Source organism: Capsicum annuum, chromosome 1 (assembly GCF_002878395.1).
Source record: "Capsicum annuum cultivar UCD-10X-F1 chromosome 1, UCD10Xv1.1, whole genome shotgun sequence".
NCBI lineage: Eukaryota > Viridiplantae > Streptophyta > Magnoliopsida > Solanales > Solanaceae > Capsicum > Capsicum annuum.
In genome coordinates, this window is record NC_061111.1 from 78,256,602 (window position 1) to 78,272,466 (window position 15,865).

Sequence of the window (15,865 nt, forward strand, 5' to 3'; positions counted from 1 at the left end):
GAACCCTAATTTATTTTGGAAATATTGTGAAACATAAGAAGATTTTCTTTTTCGTTTGCAATAGACAAGTATGGCTCTTTGAAAAATAATAACTATGAGCAAAACAAAGAGTGAAGTTATGGATTAGAGACCAAAACAAACAATTACATGTAGAGTATATATTCTTTGATTTATGCGTGTTGATTTGTGTATGTGCATAATCTCGAAATACTGATAACTAAGTCATGTAGAATAACGTTGTTTTAACTGTTTCTTTTGAGATATTATGGCCTCAATTCTTAATGTCAGATTATTGTCCTTTTTGTTTTAGACATGATGATGACAACATTATCTAAGAATAAAAAATTATTTTGAGCATCATTTACTATTGAAAGAGGTAATAATATCATCCTATCATGTTGATTGTAGGTTCATTCAAACTTTATATTAATTGTCTTAAAAAGTTCATTGAATATATATAAATTATTGATTTAAAACTCAATAATTTGGCAGAACTTAGCTTTTAAAGTCTCAAATAAGAAGTTGAATGAGATCAATATAAGTGAAGGGAACAACATACTACTTATTCTCTTTTTGAAGTTATTCAACATCTTTTCACTATTTTCTTATAGTTTTACAAACTTTTTATTGAAAAAATTATATCATGTTTGGTTTAGGATTCTTTGTTTTTCCTTTATTTAGTGTTCATTATACGTTAGGAAGCCAAAGAAATTGTACTGTGTTCGATCTAGGATTCTTTAATTTTTTTTTTCTTTCTTTAGTATTCGTTATCATCAAAATTCGGAAATTGATTTTCGTCTTTCATCTTTCACTTGGACTTTAGTTACGTCTATTAAAAGTAATTTGTTTTTGCCTTGGACATTAGTTATATTTCTTTATGGGTTGATAATTATTCATGATATTATTTTTTATGGTTAGATTATTTATTTTACCGTAGAACTTCACCTTATTAGCTGACTTCCTGTCCAAAATTATCAATGATTTTTTCGCCAAAGTTAAAATTGATTTAACGTTTTATCATGTTCCTTTATGATTGGATTTGGTATGAGCACTTGCTTCATATTGTATGAGTTGTCTGTAAAATAGCTCTTATTCATGTGAAATCATTCCTTGTTTTTTCTTGACAAAAAAAAAAGAAGCAAATGTTCAATCTCTTATATGGTTTTGATACTAATTTCGTGTTTGGTTCCATAGTTCAATCGTTGTATTTTTGTGTTTGCTGCTTGAATCCCTTAGTTCTTTAGCAATGTTATTTTTTGCTTGTTTTTATATGTTACACACCTACAAATACCAAATAATTTGAGTCACGTCTCATCTTTTGTGTATTGAGGTCATATATTTGTCTTTTCAGTTGTGGATTATTTGTAAGAAGACTACAACAGATAATATCAAACATGCCCTCCTCAAGGTAAACATGATGAAAAATATGAATCCCAAAGGCATGACACATCGCCCTTGGTGGATTAATTAGAGGAACTACTGTGCCTGCATTTTTTGATGAAAATAGATGTAAATTTAATAATAATAAAATAGGTTTAACAATTCTATTCTTCTTCAATTTTGGTGTTATTTATTTTATTGTAGCTTTGAAAAAGTGGAGACAAAAGTAAGTATATGCATAGTATGTTATTCAAAGATTAGGCCTTATGTTGTATTTTTCCAGATTCAATGTTTACCTTGATAGGTGATTCTAACATTAAGTTTTATGGTTTTTTTTCAGTTCTAATGCCTTCTCGATAAGTGATTCAAAGATTAAGTTTTATGTTGTTTTTTCCGATTCTAATGGCTCTAGCTCTTGAAACATTCCGTAACTTTCGGAAGTCTTTTCAATATTGTAAATGCCAGTTTTCAACATAGAAATTTAACTCGTGGGAGAAGATTTAGGATCCTACAATTTTAAAGATGTACAACAAATAGAGAAATAATTGGAGCAGTGTCTCATCCCACTCAACACCATTCGGGTTCGAAAGGTTTAATTTCTCCATAAAAACATGCTCAATAGCTGCATTAATCATCTATTTTAAAATCTAGGAAATTAATTAGTTGCACTTGTTATGAATTTTTGTTCTATTCTTCTTTTCAGATGCAAGTTTTAGGGAGAATGAAAAAAATTGAAAGATGAGATAAATCTATATAGACATCTGTTGAAATAATTTATCGCATCATTAGCAATGATGCGATAAATTATTCTATATATATATATATGGTAGAATAACCAATCCTATGAGATATCTCAATATATGAAATAACTTTGTTTATTTTGATCCCTCGTACCAAGCAACCACTAAAAATGCATAGACTTATATCATTGAGAATTTTGATATAAAACTTGGATGAAACAGGTATGTTTCTGCTGAGTAATAATCAAAATATAAAAAATATCTCTTTACTTTCTCAACTATACAATACTCTTAGTACACTGAAAAATTATAGATGCAGTTTATTTAATATTAAAATAATTTTTTAGAAAGATCAATAATTTTATCATGTTTAGCTAAGTTATTTAATATTTAATACAAAACGTGAATTTCTAATGACATATTTTAAATGATACATATATTTTTATAAAATACAACAACAACAATATATTCAGAGTGTACGCAGTTCGTACCACTACCTCAGATGAAGTAGAGGTTGTTTTCGATAGAGCCCTTGCTCAGGACATATAATTGTATAACAAATAAAAATACGAAAGTACAACAAGATGGGATAACACACTATTAGATACTAAAGAAAATAAGACATCCATAAGGTATTACTATAAACTATTTATCGATTTAGTGTGATCGCATTATTATCTTCTTTTGCTTTCTTTTTTTCATTTTGTCTTTACTTATTATTCTATTTTATCGTTAATTCTACAACCTCGTGCCCTACTTATAAAGAAAGTAATAATTTAATATATATACTCCCTCGTTGATTTTCCTTCTTGACATAACAGACAAAATTATTTGTAAAACTATTATGCACTACAATATTTAAGTATACAATGCATATAACTGAGAAACAGTGATGACTATAAAAGCTAAGGAAAATTAAGAAGAGACAACCAAGAGAAAGATTAATATAAATAATTAGTTCGTCCTGTATTAATAGTGAGAAAGACTATAAGCAATTGACTGTCATTATGCTTCCCGGCTACTAAATAATGTTTGTACCCTGAATTAATATTCACAAATAAAAAAAGTAAAATTTTAATAGTATCATAAATTTAACGATAAATATGATTATTGAAAACACATAAACTATTCGATCAAGAAATTTTTTATGAAAGAACTCATGTAAATGTTTAGTAGAAAATAAAATAAAGCACTCCCAAATTCAAATTGCATTGATGTTGTAGAACTTCTAAAATTGAAAAGAAAGTGAATCTTACAACTCAAATCTATCAATTATGTGTAGTTATAATCTATGTAAATTATTAAAAAAAAATATTATAATAGAAAAAAAAAACACAATCATAAACAAAAAGATTGTCAAATTATGATCTTAAGAGTGTTTTTCTGTCTATACAAATACAACAAATAAATCAATTACACCTTAACCTCAAATTATTTAATCGACTACACCTTACCTCAAATTAATTGATGTTAACTTTATAATCTTATTGCTATATATTCACACCATTTATATTATTTAGAGAATTATTTTAGTTAAACTGTTTTTATGTTAACGAATTTGACATCACTTACATTCGTAAATCTCATGTTATTGAATTTAATGACGAATACAACCAGTACAAAATTCTCTTATATAAAATTATTATTGGAGTAACAATACATCACAAAAGTTTCTATGTTTCATTACCAATTAAAATTGATATAATTGAAACAAAAACTATATCTATAATCTATTAAAATTGTGAAGGGCCTAAGAAATGTTATTTGAATTTTTTGTTCTTCAATAAAGTTTTTCCTTTTGACAAAATCATCTTTTCACTATTTTTTAATATTTAAGAGTTAAAAATTAATTAAATATATTTATGATAAAATCTTCCTTATTAGAAGTCATATCTGAACTAATGACAACTAATATTTTTTTCATTAATTTAAGAATTTTAAATCAACTAAATTACATTTTAAGAAGATTTGAAAAATCTAGAAATGAATATAAAAGCGTTAGAATAAGAAAAATTTAAGAAGTATCAATTTTTTTAAAAGTTTTAAGTACGTAATAAGAGTGGAATCAATGATTTTGTAAAAAATTGACTTTTAAAATAAAGAAAGATTTTAAAAATAGAAAAAAATAACCATAGCACAAATATTGTTTAAACTGATGTGTCTCTTTTAGCCTCTCAACAAGGGAAAGGGGTATTGCATGACAAACGCAACAACGATTGATCAATCAATGACTTGAAATTTGTGATGGTAAAATATATATGTGCTTACACTAAAATATATGTTTACATTATTATATTAAAGTGTGAAGAATCTTTAAAAAGTGATTTGAACTTTTGACACTTTATTAAAAACCTCCGTAATAGATAAAATTATTTAGTTTTAAATAACCAAACGTTACACGTGCGAAGCACGTGTGGTTTAACTAGTAAAAGTAATATGACAAACAGCAATTGAGAGAAAATCAAATTAAAGAAGTCGAGATAAAACTAAAAAAAAAAGGAAAAACATACAACGATAGATTGTTCTTATGACTTTATTCTTGACAATATATTTGAAAAAAAATTTAACCATGTATATCGATAGTTGTGAATGCATGGTTGTTCTCTTGAACGTGGATATAATTTACCAAATATATATTTTGTGCTTCTTAAAATTAAAAATTTATGACTTATACTGATTACCATTGGAATGGTGTATCTGAAATGATTGAAATTTTCAAAATAGTTTTGCATATATGATATTAGTTAACGTAATTGAGAATGATGATTAATAAATAAAATTTACGAAAATAATTTAAACTACAACCCCCATAATGAATCGCTAAATAGAGCAAAAAGATGCTCAAAACCCCCCGCAGAGAAAAAACATCCTATATCCAAAAGCAAACTATAATCCAAATTGATGAGCATTGAATAGGGCTCAGCATATTTTGATTCAAAGTGAAAAGATCAAAAAATTTAATCAAAATTTAATTTTGGTTTAGATTTTTAATTTTTCGAATCGATTTTGATTTCAAATTTAAAAAATTTAGTTAAGCGATTCGGTTTTTGATTTTTCCAAAAAAAATTTAATTAAATCAAAATTATAAAAATAATATATATATATATATATATATATATATATATATATACACACACATACATACACACACATATGTTATTATATATATTTAGTATAAATATAATATATAATAAGTAAACCAACCGCCAAACATTTTACGAGTGCTGTCCTTAACCCTAAGTATTCATTTCAACAGTGATTGTTGACTTGTTTCAGGCTTTCAGCAGCACATCGAGGAAACGAGTTTCGAATTTTTGGCTGTAGTTATACATTATGTTAAACTTACGATTATTTAATTTCATTTCATGCGTGTTGAGTTATTTATATTTGGGAATGAAAAATAAATTTTAATTTTTTTTTTCTTTTGAAAAATCACCAATTTTAAACACCCAGTCATGACAAAGAAAGGCTCACTACTTTAATCTTCAAAATCAAAATAAAAATTCGAAAGAACCGAACCGAATACCAAATCGAATTTATTTCGATTTGGTTACGATTGTCATTTTCATCAATTCGAAAATTAAAAAACAAAAACGACATTAAACAATCAAACCGAACAAATTGAATGCCCACTTCTAGCATTGAACAAACATTCAATTGGCAAACACAGTAATATTACTATCCAATAAATGTTAATTTGATGCCAATATGATATAGGTTGTTGGCAAACAGGGTGACATGCGGAATTTTGCAAAATTTTAATTTACTTAATCGGTGAAATAACTATAATCATACCAATAGTATGAATCGTCATCACTATCCACATATGAATAGTTATGAATAGACCATTGTTCTTGAACAAGCTGATCTATAATTTTTTTTTTTTAAATTCTTGTAAATCTTTATTTAATTTTATCATCTTTAAGATAGTGATTAATGTTTTTTCATTTAAGAAAATAGTATAATAACTCATTAGGCAGTATAAAGAACAAATTTCTTTATCAAAATCTTGTAACTTTGATACAGAAAAACTTGTGTTTCTTTTTGAATATAAGTTCTGTGCAGAGCGTCAAATAATTTTTGTTTTAATTTTTTAATTTCAGAAATATTTGAAGTATTTTTCAAACGACATATTTTCCTAAGATAGTTTCTCATTCTTGTTATATCTCTGTTAAAAGTTTCTATAATTGTTTTCGATTCTCAAAACCTTTTTCTAAGTCTCTTTAATTGTGGTTGTACCACTCTCATGATGAGAAGTATAGATAATTCATGATTTGATATTCCCTATAGGTACTTAGTAACATATAATATGTATGAGTATATAAAGTAGATATGAAGACAAATTTTTCTTATGCTAATACATTCATGAATGATAGAGTTTATTATATACTTTTTGATTTTCTTTTTATATTGGCTATATCAACACCGCAGTATTTCTCCTTCCAACTATGAAGAAATATATATATATATAACGTGATGAACAATATATGAGATCACTGCCTAAGAGGACATAAAAATATATTCAAGGAAATAATATGACACACATAAACTACTTCAACGCGGAACAACTGAAGTAACTTTTTATTACCAAAAAAAACTAAAGTAACTTTTTATTTTTAAATATCATAAAATTCCACTGTAAATTATTAGTTGACTTTTTACATTTAAATTAAAGGATAAGTTAAAAAAATTTCAAGGTAACACACACGTGCAATACCCTAAACTAGTTCTCAATAAAGAAGTTGAAAGGAAAGTAACAATCTCTAAGGCCATTTCCTTCGTCTTCCTCACTTTTTTACCTGCTACTTGAGCTGCATTAGGACACGAGTAAACCACCTCCAATCTTAAGAACTTTCCCCCATATTTTATAAAGCCCCAAGCAGCAACCAAAAATGGTCTCCTTTTTTTTTCGTTACCCTCAAAAAAGTTCCTGCAAACTGTTGATAGGAGAGTCTTGACCTTGTTCTATAACTCGCAGAAGCAATTAGACTAGAGCACTGAACAATAGATGGAAAGACTTCATATCCACTGATTTGGTTTCTGATGAATTTACTTTCTTTTCTAAGATTCTTTTTCCTTCTTTTTATCTAATTATTTGGGTACATCCTACAATCGAGGAAAAGAACAAGGCAACAAGCAAACTAGGCATTCAGGTACTGTATGCTCAGTGTCAAAACACAGTGGTTTTAAAGTTAAACAAATAAGTTCCATGATTCCAATAAGCGCACACAGCACAACCACAGAGGCCCTTTACCTTCCCAAGTTCTTAGTCTCTTCTTAATTGTGAACTAACAATACTCCCGCACAATACTTTTCTGACCCATCAAACCAGAATAGGCGTGGAATTCCTGGAATCTCATATACAAAAACTAGAAAACAAATAATCTTGCATGAAAGCAGCCTCATGATCTTAAAGTGATCATTTACTTTCTACAAACTGTACAAGGGTCTAAGAGATTACGCCACAAATCAAAGTCACAGGATCTTTGGTTAATAAAGCTAAGTACAGTCTAAATTCTTATAGTCGAATCTTGTGCACAAGCTTACAGTTTCCTCTTTTATCTACATTCTTGAACAATTCAAAGAAACACAAGGCAGTGCAGAAAGAGCACAAAGAATAAATAGATTGGTAAGAAATAAACATAGAATAAAGAAGGGTTAAGTGTCGCTCTTTGACTTCCTCACAATTAGACAACCTGTAACATGAACAGTTACAAGATAAAAGCACAAAATATAGGAAAATCCCATTATATCTCAAGAACGAAAGTTTCAGCCAGACCAAGTGCTTCCCTAGCTTAGGCAATGCTTCAATTCAGGTGCCAAAGAATTAAGGCATGCATCTCATCACCAGTTGGCTCTACCAAGAAGGGGGAAGCACACTAAACAGCAATTATTTATCTTGATTTTAACATGTTCCTATTCATTTATCCATATTGTTAATGTTTATGTTTATAGTTATTCTTCTTGAGTAATATTTCTAGTGTCCCACTTCCCACCCACATCATATTTAGCTAGATTACATATAAATATGATTGGAATAACATTTTTTTCACTTACTTACCAAAAACTAGAAACAAATAAAAATTATTTACTTGTTTTTCAAGACAACATTTTCCTTGGACAACATTTTCCTTCATACCAAACACACCCTTTAAATTAATAGGAAAAATAACACCAAGATCGTTTTAGTTCATCAAAGTAAGCTTTTCTTGCAATCTGCGATATGTACTCATCAACCCATCAGAAAATCAATATAAAGGCAGAGCATCTACATTCTAGCTCAGGGCCCATCATAAACATAATCAAAGATGCAGAAACTCGTTACTGGATTGTACAATTAGTCATTTTCAGCAGACACATTTGTATTTGACATACAAGGATAAAGGAAATAAGGAAAAACTTTTGTAGTTTGTTACTTTTTTCAAAATTATATCATCTAGGACTATCGCATTTCCCCCGCTTGCTGTCTTCTTGTTCTTGTCATATTTTCATTTTGACTGTTCACTCTCACGAACAAGCAAGGGAACATGAAGTGAACTCATTCACATGTTCAGCTGTCTTTTTATTTTTGTTTTTATTTTTTATTTTTGTTGTTGAGTCATACTATGAAGGTTTGGGAAAGGGTGGTAGAGTTGTGACTGAGGAGGATCGTGACTATTTTTGAGAATCAGTTTGATTTCATGCTAGGTTGTTCGACTACTGAGGCTGAGGAGATTAGTGAAGCAGATCAGGGAGAGGAAGGACTTGCACATGGTGTTCATTGATCTTGAGAAAACATATGACAAAGACCCCAGGGAGATTCTGTGGAGTTTCTTGGAGGCTAGAGGGGTGCTTGTGGTGTACACAAGGTCAATTCAGGACATGTATAACGGAGCAAAGACACATGTGAGGACGATAGGAGGAGATTCAGAGCTCTTTTCGATTTTGATAGGGTTGCACTAGGGATCAACTCTAAGCCCATATTTATTTGCCTTGGTGATAAATGTTTTGACGCGACGTTTTCAAGAGGAGGTGCCTTGGTGTATGTTATTTATTGATGATGTTTGTACTGGTTGACAAGATTCGGGGAGGAGTTAATGATAAGTTGGAGGTTTAGACAGACCCTTGAGTCTAAAGGATTTAGGTTGAGTAGGACTAAGATAGAGTACTTGGAATGTTGTAAGTTTAGTGATCTGTCACATGAAGCTGATGTGGTAGTGAAGCCAGATTCTCAGATCATTCAGAAGAGGAAGAGTTTCAAGTATCTTGGGTCTATGATTCAGAGGAATGGTGAGATTGACGAGGATGTCACACACCGTATTAGTGCAGTGTGGTTGAAATGAAGGCTCGCGTCGGGAGTCTTGTGTGATAAAAAAGTATCTCCTAAGCTTAAAGGTGAATTCTATAGAGTAGCAGTCCGACTGGCTATGCTATATGGAGCGGAGTGTTAGCTAGTTAAGAACTCTCACATCCAAAAGTTGAAGGTGGCGGAGATGAGGATATTGCGATAGATATGTGGGCTTACAAGGAAAGATAAGATTAGAAATAAGATTATTCGGAAGAAAGTGGGAGCGACTTCGATGGAGGAAAAGATGAGGGAAGTGAGGTTCCGATGGTTCGAACATGTGATGGGGAGGTGCATGGATGCTCCAGAACGGAGGTGTGAAAAGCTGGCTATGGATGGTTTTAGGCAGGGTAGAGGTAGGCTGAAAAAGTATTGGAGGGAGGTGATTAGGCATGATATGGAGCAATTACAGCTTACGGAGGACATGACCCTTGCTAGGAAAGTGTGAAGGACTCAGATTAGGGTAGAGAGTTAGTGGGTAGGAGTTCAATCGTTATAGTAGGGAAGAGTGTTTTGTTTGTATCTGCGTCTGGAGCTTCTTGTTCATGATGTTTCAGTGATATCTATGATTTTGAATAGATAGTTTATAGTAGTACCTTGTATGTGTCTTATTTCCTTTATTATCCATTAGTGTGTTATCCCATCTTGTAATGTGTTCTTGTATTTTTTGTTTGTTATACTGTTATATATCCTGAGCCAGGGGTTTATCGGAAACAGCCTCTCTACTTCATCTGAGGTATGGAATGGACTGCGTACACTGTACCCTCCCCAGACCCCACTTTGTGGGAATACACTGTGTATGTTATTGTTGTTGTTGTTGTTGAATGGATGAAGGAAACCTTGAAGTAATTGGTGAAGTTGCTGTCATGTGACCAGGAGGTCACGGAGTCAAGCCGTGTAAACAGTATCTTGCAGAAATGTAAAGTAAGACTGCACTCATAACAGGAGGTTTAGTGCACCGGGCTGCCCTTTATTTTTGAGAATGGATATTCAAAATCTTCAACTGTTAATGATCAATAGATTATGCCACATGATGCCTAGTTATTGTAAATAAGATGGCATTCCCCCTTCTCAGAGGAACCTACTCCCTAATTACCTTTCCTATTGCAACTGAATGTAAATGAAAGACCCTTACAGAGGAAACCTATATAAGCTATTCGAAATGACATACGATCAAGTTTTGACTTTGTGACGGGAAAACATTAGAACTTTAGATTAAAATATGCCATAATAAGTCAATCTCTTTGGCATTACCAGAGAACCTTCACACACTCAAGTTCTAGATAATGGTTTGTTTATGGGTTGAAATTTGGGAAGGGGAGGGGAAGTACTGCTAATAATATTTTCCCCTCGGAACTTAGTTAAATTTCATCTCATGTGCAGATTCACCTCCTACTTTGCACCATCCAGTTCAACTCTGGAAGGGTTGTAAAGCTGGTGTTGAGTTTCGGATCACTTGAGATTCCCATTTTTAATTGCACTCTTTTATTACTAATAAAAAACATATATTGTTGCTTCCCCTCCTCTTTAATTCCACTCTTACCCTACCATTTTTAACAATAATGAACAAACGGCATAAGTTTGGAGCAAGCTGCCACTAAGGCTTCAAGATTTATGAAGAAGTTCCTTCGGACCCTCAAGGAGCTGAGACCAGTGTAATCAAAGGTGACGAGCGCAAAAGGGTTCATTGAGGCTTTAATGAAGAAAGGTGCAAATGGAGAAAAAATACAAATATTTATGAGCAGTTCAAGACTACTATATATAAGCATGAAGATATATAAACAAAGAAACTGAAAAGTGAAATATCATTCGTTTAATGTCACCTTTTCAGGATTATGTCATTTACAAGGAAAAATAAGTGACAAAGCCTTGATGAGGACATTGAAGCACCCGCTAAGCAAGCAAAACGCTCAACATATTTTGTGCCTCACTTTAGGGCTCAAGCGTGCCTTTGCCAGCGCACTGGCCGAGACCAACAATCAAACTGGGTGGTGCTCTACAAATCATTCAACAAAGTTATGAAGCTCAGTGGCATGTTAATTAGGCAAAAGATGAGGTCTCCAAATTATACAAAAAAGAGAACCTCGAGCTGAGCTACTGGAACATGTACAAATGCCTTTTCTAAAGGATAGAACAAATGCAGAAAACCATTATCATGTGTAGCACACTTGAAAGAATATTATTTAGCATGACAAGGAAGTTTGTTATAATTAAAGAAAACGATAAGGAAGTAAAAAAAAATCCTGCCACTAAATTTACATTTTGACAGCTGAATACCATAACTTTACAGTCCAGGATCTCATTTTATGAGAGGGGACTCACAATTCACAATACGTACAGCATTCAGGTACCTGCATAAAAAAGTGAGAATAGACAGTCAAATCACTATTAAATAACATAACAATTAAAAAGGGAGAGAATAAGCTCGTGCATCTCTGCAACTCACATACTAAATGTTGTATTTTCCACATAGCAGCCTACGAGGCAAAGAATGTCATCACATCTTCATCAAGGAACAGTTCCAAATCACCAGGATCTAATGTATTTGGGACATCAAGATCAAAGTTGAACGGACTGCTGAGTCTAGCATAATCTGGTGAGCCACTAGTGATTGGAGATGCAAATTGCATCTCAACGGGTCTATCATGATCATTCTGAAATGTGTCTTTTCCATAATGGTGGTCCTCTCTAGAAATATCATTTCTATCTCCAGGAAGCACTGCTGATTTAACTCCAGAATCCTGTGGCTTAATTTGAGGTTGGCCAAATGCCAAGTGAGACTGCTGCTCTTCATGAGCTGACCCAAATTCAGCCGATGCTGTATAATATTGATATACAGGGGGTTGATGCAAGTTTGAATATTGAAATCCACGAGCAAAACTTGAGTCCTGTAATTCATGATGTAGGATGGAACTTTGAGGTCCATTATACAACCCATTGTTGGGAAGTCCATAATGAAATATGGAACTTCGACGTTCATTATTCATCCCAGAAAACTGAGGTCTGTTCTGCAACTGAGTATCATGAAGCTGGAGCTGCACAGCAGAATCTTGAGTGCCAAGATGAAACCTTGATTCATACGCGACAACCTCAGAGTTTTCCAACATTGGATAAATTAAAGGCCTATTGCCAACAAATGCATCCTCTGTAGAGACTGCATTAACTGATGGAACCATGGAAAGGTTGGATTGTTTTAATGGTAATTCAGATTGACCCCCAGAGTTTTTCTCCACGGGCTTCCTAGGTCCCATCATATTGTTCTCTGGTTGGCTTTCATTTGTAATGTACCCAGAAAACTGCACATTCGAATTATTTATATCAGGTAAGGTGTTTCTAGCCTCATCATCAAGCCGCTGCTCACTGGGAGACAGTTGGGTCTGTTGAAAGTTTGACCTAGCACATTTTCTTCTTCGACGTTGTCCATCTCCTTGCTCCTTCCCTTGGTGAGATTGAGGAACAGCACTCACAGGACAAGCATCTGATGGTTCATTTCTCCTCTCATCTCTAGATGAAACAGAGACATTAACATCATCAACATCATAATCACTGTCACTATCAACAGAAGGTTTCTTCTTTTCACCATGACCTCCAGTAGGTGCCTCGCTTATGCTAGATGATCCATTGTCACTGCTAGGTTGCTGGATAGTGGATTCCTCTCTGCTTAAAACAGCTAACCATATTGAGCTCTCCTTTGCAGTCATCTTATCCTGTAAACACTTGGACTGCCGGACTAATCTCCTGATCTTAGCAATATCAGGTGACATATGCTTTATAACAGCAGTTAGAACAGCAACTTTAAACATTTTCTTTAGATCATGGGGCTTCTTGTACGGTGGGTTCTGACCCTTAGGCAGACCCATTTTCGCCCACCATTCCTCGTTCCCTGATGGCCACCAGGGTGGTGAGATGCCTTTCTCCAATGGGTACTTCCTCTGAGGTGGATCACAATGTTGCATTAAAGAAGACAAAAGGGACCCCAAGGTTGCATCTTGCAAGTCCTGCAGAACACTTTGTGGGTTCCCATTTTGGTTGCCAATTCCCTCTCCTTTTGCATAACATTCTGCTTCATACTTTGCTATTGCAGCAGGACCATTCTTATCAAATTTCACCTTCTCTTTCCACCAAGCTCTTATGTTGTCAGATGCACCACTCACTGGTTTACCCTTCTCAGGTATAATTCCATAAACAAATCCTCGAGCTTTACAGACCTCCATGAGTTTCAACATGTACTTCAAAATCCCATCTTGAGCTCTTGACATCTTTTTTCGCCGAGCTTGATCAGTGGTTTGTTTGTTCTTCTGCTTCTCTGCAGCTTGTTGTGCAGCAAGTTTCTGCCTCTCCTTAAGCCTCTTGAGCTTGACACGATCCTTCCACATTCGCCTCTCCAATTCCTCAGGATCAATCTCTTCATCACTGACATCCTTTTCCGCTATATTATCACACCTTATGTCATCGACTTCAATGTCCGAGCTGTTGCCTAATCCATCAGCATCAATCATACAGTACTCCATTCAAACCAAATGTATGAAAATATACACACCTTATGAAGATACACTAATCTTTGACCTCTTTTAATTCATCAAAACTGCGATCCTCAAAGTCTCACAAAAGTTCAAGAATTAACAGAAGCTGAAAAATCTTCAAAAAACTACAATTCTTGCCAAATGATGACAGATTTGATCACATCCAGCAAGATTTTACATTAATTTACTCAGGAGTTCAACGAGGAAAATTAAATTAAAAAGAAAACTACAAACAGACAGAGAAAGCAAATATAAATAAAAATTTGTTGGGAGCTGGAAAATTCGACAGTCTAACCTGACATCAATTCCAATCTCATCCATCAGAGTCATGAAGAGTTAGTTCCCAACAGATTAAACCAAAAAGGAATAGCAGAACTTTCTAGCTATGTTGGAAAATAAGGGAAAAAGGAACCCACCAGAAAAGAGAAGAAAATTAAAGGGCAAAAGGGGTTTAGAGATCAAGAAATGATAAATGCGGAAAGGTATGTCTGAATTGTAAAAGGAAGAGAGAGACGGGGTCACCTAATGGTGGGAGAAACGAGTAAAAATGGTTGAAAATCCCTAAAACCCAAAGACCCAAGGGACAAAAAATAAATAAAAGGAAGAGGCAAAACACCTTTTGCAACTTAGACTTTGTTTGGATGGTAGTTTTACTGATTTCATAATATACGGTATTGTTTGCTATGATATAGTATTATATAATATAACATAATATAATATTTAAATAGATTGTATTATTTATTGTGTTTAATAATAATTTTATTATTTGATTTGATGGTACGATACTGTATTGCAATTGATAAGTTTAGTAGAATATTCTTAATTATTATAAAATTTAAATTTATCAATAATTATTAATAAAATAGTTTAAAATAATATTTTTTCTGCTAATTTTTTAGGCCTCATTTGTTTGAATTAATGGAGGTATGAATCTGAATGGTTCATACTTCAGACCATTAAGTGGATTTGTTTTTTATTAAGGTTTTAACTCTTACTAGCTCTTAATCATTCAGATCTATAACCAAGTCTTAATAGGTTTGAAGGGATATTCTGGTGTTGAATAATATTCATCATTTTATTCATAATCAGCAGTTATCACCACTAACCACCTCTGCCACCATCATCATTGTCAACCACCAACCACTACCACCAACCACCTCCACCATCACAATCACCATCGACAGAAAATACACCGCTATCAACCACAATTGTTAACCGCTACCACACCTACTACTTTTTTATTCTAATTATATTCACCACCACCACTGCGGTTAACAACACCACAATCAGCAACCACTAACGGCTAATCCCTACTACCAACCAACTCATCTATCACAATTAACACCACCATTAACTACCACTAATACATCACAACCTCTACACATTCTTTGACCCTATTATCACTAGTAATGCCATCTCTACCATTACTTCAACCAGTACCCTCGCTACAATTTAACTCTACTAACAACCATCTCTACCATCACAACAAATAACATCTCCAACTAGCACCAACACATCGTCAATCATCATGCATTCATGTTTCAACCAACACAATCAACACCTTAAACTACTAACATCAAGCAACGTCACATCACAACAACCACCACCACCATGAATCACCACCATCATAACAGTTACTACAATACCAATCATCGAAATTATCACCACCAATAATATTAATCACTAAGATCAATCATTGTCACCTCAACCACCATTATAAGCCATCTCCACTATCACTAACAAAATAAATATTTTTTCTCAATCAAATACTAATAATTTTTTTGTATTAAATTACATATTTTTTTAATATATAATTAATTTTTTATTTAAATTTTATTTTTTATTTTATTATGTATACAAATAAATTTTTTTTACACATTCAGATGTTGAAAAACAAA

At 32.7% G+C, this 15,865-nt stretch overlaps 1 protein-coding gene across 4 annotated transcripts; it reads right to left on the bottom strand.

Annotated features, from left to right (window-relative positions):
- Window positions 1-11,602: 11,602 nt before the first annotated feature.
- LOC107855732 (ETHYLENE INSENSITIVE 3-like 3 protein) lies at window positions 11,603-14,620 on the bottom strand. 4 transcript variants are annotated; one of them, XM_047404301.1, is made up of 3 exons: window positions 14,263-14,547; window positions 11,895-13,921; window positions 11,603-11,795 (listed from the first exon to the last, which is right to left on the bottom strand). In XM_047404301.1, the coding sequence occupies exons 1-2, from the start codon at window positions 14,282-14,284 to the stop codon at window positions 11,922-11,924; spliced, it is 2,022 nt and encodes a 673-aa protein (XP_047260257.1). In that variant the 5' UTR covers window positions 14,285-14,547; the 3' UTR covers window positions 11,603-11,795; window positions 11,895-11,921. The 4 variants fall into 4 exon arrangements, with proteins under 4 accessions (XP_047260257.1, XP_047260227.1, XP_016556227.2 ...); XM_047404271.1 differs by having other exon boundaries at window positions 11,891-13,921; window positions 14,263-14,546; XM_016700741.2 differs by having other exon boundaries at window positions 11,891-14,620.
- Between the last annotated feature and the right edge of the window lie 1,245 nt (window positions 14,621-15,865).

Bases quoted from the DNA above. Each gene is read 5' to 3' on its own strand.
- LOC107855732 (XM_016700741.2), bottom strand. From the start codon at position 13,955: ATGGAGTACTGTATGATTGATGCTGATGGATTAGGCAACAGCTCGGAC.